The sequence below is a fragment of the Antedon mediterranea genome, chromosome 2 (assembly GCF_964355755.1).
Source record: "Antedon mediterranea chromosome 2, ecAntMedi1.1, whole genome shotgun sequence".
Taxonomy (NCBI): Eukaryota; Metazoa; Echinodermata; class Crinoidea; order Comatulida; family Antedonidae; genus Antedon; species Antedon mediterranea.
This window is the reverse complement of record NC_092671.1, coordinates 19362121-19369060: the sequence shown is the minus strand read 5'-3', so window position 1 is coordinate 19369060 and position 6940 is coordinate 19362121. Positions and strand designations below refer to the sequence as shown.

Sequence of the window (6940 nt, the reverse complement as noted above, 5' to 3'; positions counted from 1 at the left end):
AATCCCGATTAAGCCCTCCATCGACCCACGGCAGCCAGTGGCTGCTAGATCAGCACACAAGGAGATAATCCCTTACTCTTCTACCCCGATGGGAGCCGGCTTGTTGTCCCCCGGGACATTTGCGCAAAAAAACGGGGGTAACCCAGCCTAATACCTAGTCCGATATATATTACTACACCATCACTCTCCATTGCTTAACTTCGGTGATCTGTTGAGGATCTGTGTTTCAACGCAGTATGGCAGTATTACTTTATATACTTTATTACATTAATGATGGAGAGATTCCGGGTGTTTATTCTTGCTTGTGGGAGGAGCGCCTTGCAAATCACAGAGTATATAATAATAATAATATTTATTGGTTACTCTCCTTTAAAACGGAGGAACACTCTCGTAACAAGAGGTTCGACCCATACAAAATGTTTACAAAATAAAATATAAATATGAAAGTTAATTAAATCAAGTGCTTCAGGTTATGTTTCACCTTTACTGTCAATATAATCGATTATCATTTAATATCAGGTATATAATACCAAGCCAATCAAACAACCAAACACAGTGCTTTCCTAGATCAAATGGAAATGTTTGGATGCTATACAATTATGCCCCGCCCCTACACGTTTGATTGATTTGCCATTGGTCAGTTGGCTTTCACAAAATGTCAGTAGAATCTACATGACTGCTAGTACCAAAACGGTACCGAACCTGTACGTTTTAGCCTTGATTTAATTAAAAGCCCTACCCACTTTCAACATAAATTGATAAATGCCAGAATTAAGGAGAATGTATGAAACATAACAATACAGTGAGTATACACATCATCATGGTTCTATGCATTTTAATGTCAACATTGTCAAAATGAACGGTACACAATAATTATTTCAATTCACACAAAAAAATGAAAAACTTATAACTCTTAAATTTGAAATATTGTGTCTATTTCGATCAAATCAATTAAATGAATTAGATGCCTATTAAAACGTCATGTTTGTTAAAAACCAATTTATAACCCGAGGCATGGGTGAAATTAAGCGCTTATTTTAACCACCGTACGAACACGATCTAATTACCAAAATACAATTAAATGGCAATAAAACCAATTCAACGTATGGTGTACATAGCCTAGATTTTGACGGCTTTGTATGAATTCGTTGAAGCCTAACCAACCACCACAGATCAAAGTCTGTGACGATAGCCTATCCTGGCAAGTGAAGCTTGCATCCTGTGTTTGATTGCCTTCATACTACCATATAAAACTAAAAGCAGCTGTTTGTTGCTGCCTTTGTGTCTCTGGTCTGTTGTATGTCAAACAGAAGATAACAATTACATTGTTTACAACCCACATTTTCAATGCTTCTTATCTGTAAAGATTGTTAAATTTTACCTTTGATTGATTTCACACCCTAGATATCAGGTCTCGTGATTATTAAACTCCATTCCTTTCACTATTTGCAACCACAGCAGCATGTATTTTACTGTATAAGGAAAGCTTCTTAGCAAAAATAATCAATAAGGTAAGTTTGAATATTTATACAATAGATATTTTGCAGTTTTCCTTACAAGTTAAAACAAATTACAGCAAACAGCACATTAACAACAAGTACTAGTCACTAAGAAATATTTCTTTACTCCATGGTTTTACCCATAGTATTACATTTGTATAAATGTTTTAGGAATTGAGATTCTGTAAATTTAGCAGTAACCTATTGTACAATAAAAGCGTTTAAATTTTGAGTGTAAAATGGGTTTAAATCCAATTCTAAGTCACAGCATATAGGTAAAAGATTCTGGCCAAGGAACATTTATTAAAACAGGTAACAAAATTAAATTAAATTTAACAATATCAAATAGACTAGCTAATCTCAACATGGAGTAATAATATTACTTAGCATGATTCTGAAGTTTATATTTGGTGGTAAAACTATTATTATTGGTAATGTATACCTAGTCCATCACATTGCACAGCTAATAAAAAAAATAACTTGTTGCAAATTACTATTTCAGGATGGCTAGCAATTATTTATTTGGAGGTATAGATGAGGAAGTACTAGAATGTTCTATCTGTAATAGAAGGCTAGAAAACCAAAAATCGCTTAGCTGCCATCATAGGTTCTGTCTAAAGTGTTTGGAGAAATGGATTGAAATCAACAATGGGAAGCTAAAATGCCATACTTGTCAAGAGTCATATTCCATTCAAGTTGAAGGGCTTCAACATCTTTCACCAAATACAATTCCTCCAATTAACCAACATGATAAGAAAGATGACGGTACTGCACCACTGTGTTCTTCTCATACTCAACCATTAGAGATGTATTGCACAAAATGTAAAGTACCAATATGCATAGAATGTACTGAAATTGAACATGCAGAAGGGGATGGGAAACATGAAATAATTGATATTTTAACAGCATTCAACAAGTTTAAGGAAGATTCAAAAGAAATAAAGAAATCTGCCAATGATTCAATAATAAGATTAGAAAATCATCTTAATGTCGCTAAGAAGAATGCTAACGAACTAGAAGAATGTAGAGAGGAAAGTCTCGCAGATATTGATAACCAAGTTCAACAAATGGTACAAGTCATCAAGAAAAAAGCTGATGAAATGAAGAAAAAAGTTGAAGAAATTTATGAAAATGAAAAGAAAGTTAATGATGAACAAATGAAAAAGTTAAAAAATATCAATTCTGAATTAAATACAAATGTTAGTATGATAAATCATTTATTCGAGAGTGAGCCAGCAATTGCTACGAAATCAAATGAGATAAACTGAAATCATACAGTAGTATGAAAATAAACTTTAAATTTATCTTTAAACATGAGAAACTAAAATGAGGATTGACAACATAGCATTCAGTGACTTGGGACAATCTTTTGGATTTTAGGCAGGTTAAACAATAAATAATATATACTGTATAGATATAAATATAAATAAAACAATGTTTTGCATTTTCATTAGCTGACAGTCTGATTGTTCTATTTTACTAATGTATGCTATTGGTAGCATAATCATTTTAATGTAACAAATATGCCTGCTTTATTGATTTTCTTGTATATATACTTGTATTTACAGATTCTCATACACTCAATCTTCAATCAACACATAGGCTATTGTATATTACTGTAATAAATTCACAACAAATATATATTGTAAAGTTTTTATTTGAAATACAAACTGTTGGTCTGATCTTAGAGCTAAAATGATTTCATATCACAATAGCAATCATTGTTAAAGTACAGTAAACTATTCTTAGTAATAAAATATCAATTATAATAAAATTAAAATTAAATATTTATTACTTTGTATATATATCTTATTTCAATATTATACATTATTATTAATTAAGATATTAAAATCCATATTATTGAGAAATAAATACAACATAATTTTCTTTTTCTCGCTACAGTATATCAGAAAAAATATCAGTGTTTCCCAAAGCAAGTTTTGGCAGCAAGATTTGCTTGATTAAATTGGTTCCAACTGGCATTAAAATGGTTTTATCAAAGAACTTATAACACCAGAATATCCTGTTTATCCAAAGCGCTTAACAAGGCATTCTGGGATAGAATGAGAGATCGGTGCGCCATTGTGAGCAATGGAGTAGTGTGCCTCAATATGTATATACTTTAAGAAATAATTAAATTTAAGAAAACAGTAGTTAGATCAGCCAGACCCCCCCCCCCCCCCACCCCCTACATTTTGCAAATTGTAATGCAAAGCAGCCCTTAATTTCACCATCTTTAGGCTCTGCCACCCCAGCCTCACCCATGTCTTGTCATTCACATGCTTACTTCGAATAAAACATTTTTCAAATATAAAAAAAGTTTAGGTAATCTGGGGCGGATTTAGACATTTTCGATCCCACACAAAAAGGACACTTCCCCCACCTGTGGCCTGTGGCGAAGCAAATTTTGTTAAAAAACACCCCTAGTTTTCCGGAAATGACACTAAATTGAGCGCGCAAAACAAAGCCGATTTTTTTTGCATTCAATTATGCAAACACCAGGGGAAGTCCCAGATGAAGATACTTCCGATATGGTCATCATTAATGCTATAATAAGGCCCAAAAAATTGTTTGCCTTCCATGCTGAAATCGTATCTTTCACTATTTTAAAATCGTTATACATGAAACAAAATAAAAAAAAGTCTACAGAACCAGTCCACCAAGTTTGGAATTTTGAAAAATAGAGTTGCTGATCTCCGGAAATTGGATTATACTTCAAATTATGAAACAAAATTCAAAGTCTCCAGGACCAGCCCTACCATGGTTGGGGCTGAGCGAAGAGATTTTTGAAAATAGAGCTGTTAATTAATAGGTCCCTGGAAAATACACAAACGGAGGACGATCTGGACCCTGTGGATCCCCCTATTGGATGCACCAGTGGCAATTGTAACTCAGAGTGGCTTTTATTATAATATCAGAAAATATTCAACTATAGAATAAATTATGAATTCAGCAAAGTGGGTCCAATACATAAGAAGAAAGGATTTGTTGAATAAATCAGCTTCTCAACTGTACAATAATTGTAAACTTTGCTAGACTCATTTCAAAGATTCCCAGATACTATGCAATTTCAACTATTTTTGATGTGCCAAATCCACCAAGGCATTTCATTGAAGCGAAAGCTTCCTACAATACATTGGACAGACCTGAAACCTCAGATAGAATGGTTGATAAGACAATAGTTATAAACTAGATGGTACGCTCGCTTCGCTCGCGTCCCATCTAGGTCGTGCCCACAGATGGTTCTCGAATACATAATAATTTCAGCGTTAAAAAACTGGCGATTTCAAATGTATACAGGACAATAATACTTGCAGGACAATAATACATGTCGTTTACGGGAACGAATAAATAGACACTGTGATTTATGTACTGAACTAAAATTAGCACCCTGGGAATTACTTCCGAAAGAGAAACTTGTCACAAAATGAGACCAATTGTTTAAGTCAAATTTAAACAAACTTAATTTGTGTTTTGTATGTAACATTAGGGTTGAGGGATGGGAAAGAGGATGGGTGCAAAGAGGAACAATTTTTAAATATATTCTTTATCCATGTAGTAACGAAATATTAATTGTTTTCATGTTTTACAAATAATATACCACTAAACACAGTAAAACATTGCGATGTAATACTTTGTTGAAACTATCACCGTCCTAGTCGATTGAAATAGTACAGTACATGTAACGATACATCACTACGACGTGTATAATATGTTTATATAATGTAAAACAATTTGTGAAAACCACCCTTATTCGTGGCAAATCATAAATTCAATTTAATCGTCAATAAATATTAAATTATCTAACTCAACTTAATTAGTAGGCCTAATGGTTTTCAATTGTTTCTTAGAGCCAATTCATACTTAAGTTGGTTCCTAACCCTACCCACCAAAGTTGTTCTGCGTTTAGGGCATGTGATGCACCGTAGGCCTATCCTCTACTGGCTTTACAACGCTACTCATGCCAGTGAGGGAAGGGTGATGATGTCACGTGGGTGGTTTAACTGCAATAATAAAGATTTGTACATAATTATACGGCGACTGAAAACGCTAGCTCATTATCCGTTAAAAAAAATCTATATCCAACCTCTGCAGCACAGATTGAAAAAAAAAATGGATCGAATTTCTGTTATGAGTATACAGTACTTGCCTTTACGACGCCTGAGGGAATAGACACTTGTGGAACAGAGATTGGAATGTTCCATTCATTTCAAATCAATACATTTGCATAAACGTATATTAAATCTATCAAAATAGTATTTTTTTAAGAAAATCGGCCTGTCTTCAACATTATGATACTGTACTCGAGCTGTTCAACCGGTTTTCAGCTATTAAAAACAATTATCGTAGGAGGAGATAGGAAAATGCGAAGCCTCCTCGCATTTTTGTGGCGGGTATTTTTCAAGATGGACATCCATTAGACAGTGTATACCACGATCGGAAAACACCCCTATTTGGGGCAAATCGTTGAACCTAAATTCGTTTTAATCGTCAATAACTAATTATCTAACTTAATTTAATTAGTACACAGGGTTACATCAGGTGGTTAAAATCAGTACCGAAAGTACGAACCAACTTTATATACCATCGAGTAAAAATTGTAAAACATGCTTATTGTTGTATAATGTCTACACAGGCCTAATAGACATTCTTATTGTCTACATTTATGGAAATGTAGGATATATTTTGTACTTGAAATATTTCCTGGCTATTCATTCAAGGCATACAAAGATTTACACGTGACGAAGTTGACATTTATAGAAAACATCAATAGAAAACGAGCGATATATAAAAACTGAAACAGAATTGCAAGGTATTACGGCTTAAAAACGTTAACATGTTTAATAACATTGACTATTTTATGCTTTTAAAGCCAAGATGTAAAAAATAAAGTCTAAAATTTCAGATGATTCAAGTGATCCAATTAACGGTATTCTACGTAAATGTAAGAATTCTATGAGGAGAAAGGCATTAGAATTATTTCTTTGCAATATGAATCGGAAAAAGGGATAAAAAAGGAAAGAAGATAAATTGTTAGCATTAGATTTACACTATCAAAGTGCGAAAGCATACGGTGTTTGTTTAGAAGAACATTCGCACTCGCTCATGAGAACACGTTGAGAAAGTGTTTAGGTCGAGTAGAAGTTCAGCCTGGATTGAATGAGATTGAGATGACATTTGAATCACTTAAAGAACGTTCAATTGCGTTTGATCAAAAGAAAAAAGTATGTGTTCTAATCCTAGATGAAATGAGACTGAAGGATGGATTAGTATACAATTCACATAAGGATGTAATGGAAGCAATGGAAGATTATGGTACCATTGGTATGGTTCAAGGAATGGCATCAAAATGGAAGCAACAACTAGGATAGTTTCTGGCATCAAGCTTCTAGTGAACGATTGCATTGTGAAGTCTTATTATAAAAGTAAGATGTTTACGT

General features: G+C 33.5%; 1 protein-coding gene across 1 annotated transcript; it reads left to right on the top strand.

The window, feature by feature from the left end:
* Positions 1–1207: 1207 nt before the first annotated feature.
* On the top strand, positions 1208–3122 carry LOC140039755 (tripartite motif-containing protein 59-like). Its single transcript, XM_072085365.1, has 2 exons — positions 1208–1511; positions 2002–3122. Exon 2 carries the CDS (start codon positions 2003–2005, stop codon positions 2765–2767), a length of 765 nt encoding a protein of 254 aa, XP_071941466.1. The 5' UTR covers positions 1208–1511; position 2002; the 3' UTR covers positions 2768–3122.
* Positions 3123–6940: the final 3818 nt, after the last annotated feature.

Excerpts from the sequence above, each read along its gene's own strand:
- LOC140039755 (XM_072085365.1), top strand. The coding sequence starts at position 2,003 with ATGGCTAGCAATTATTTATTTGGAGGTATAGATGAGGAAGTACTAGAA.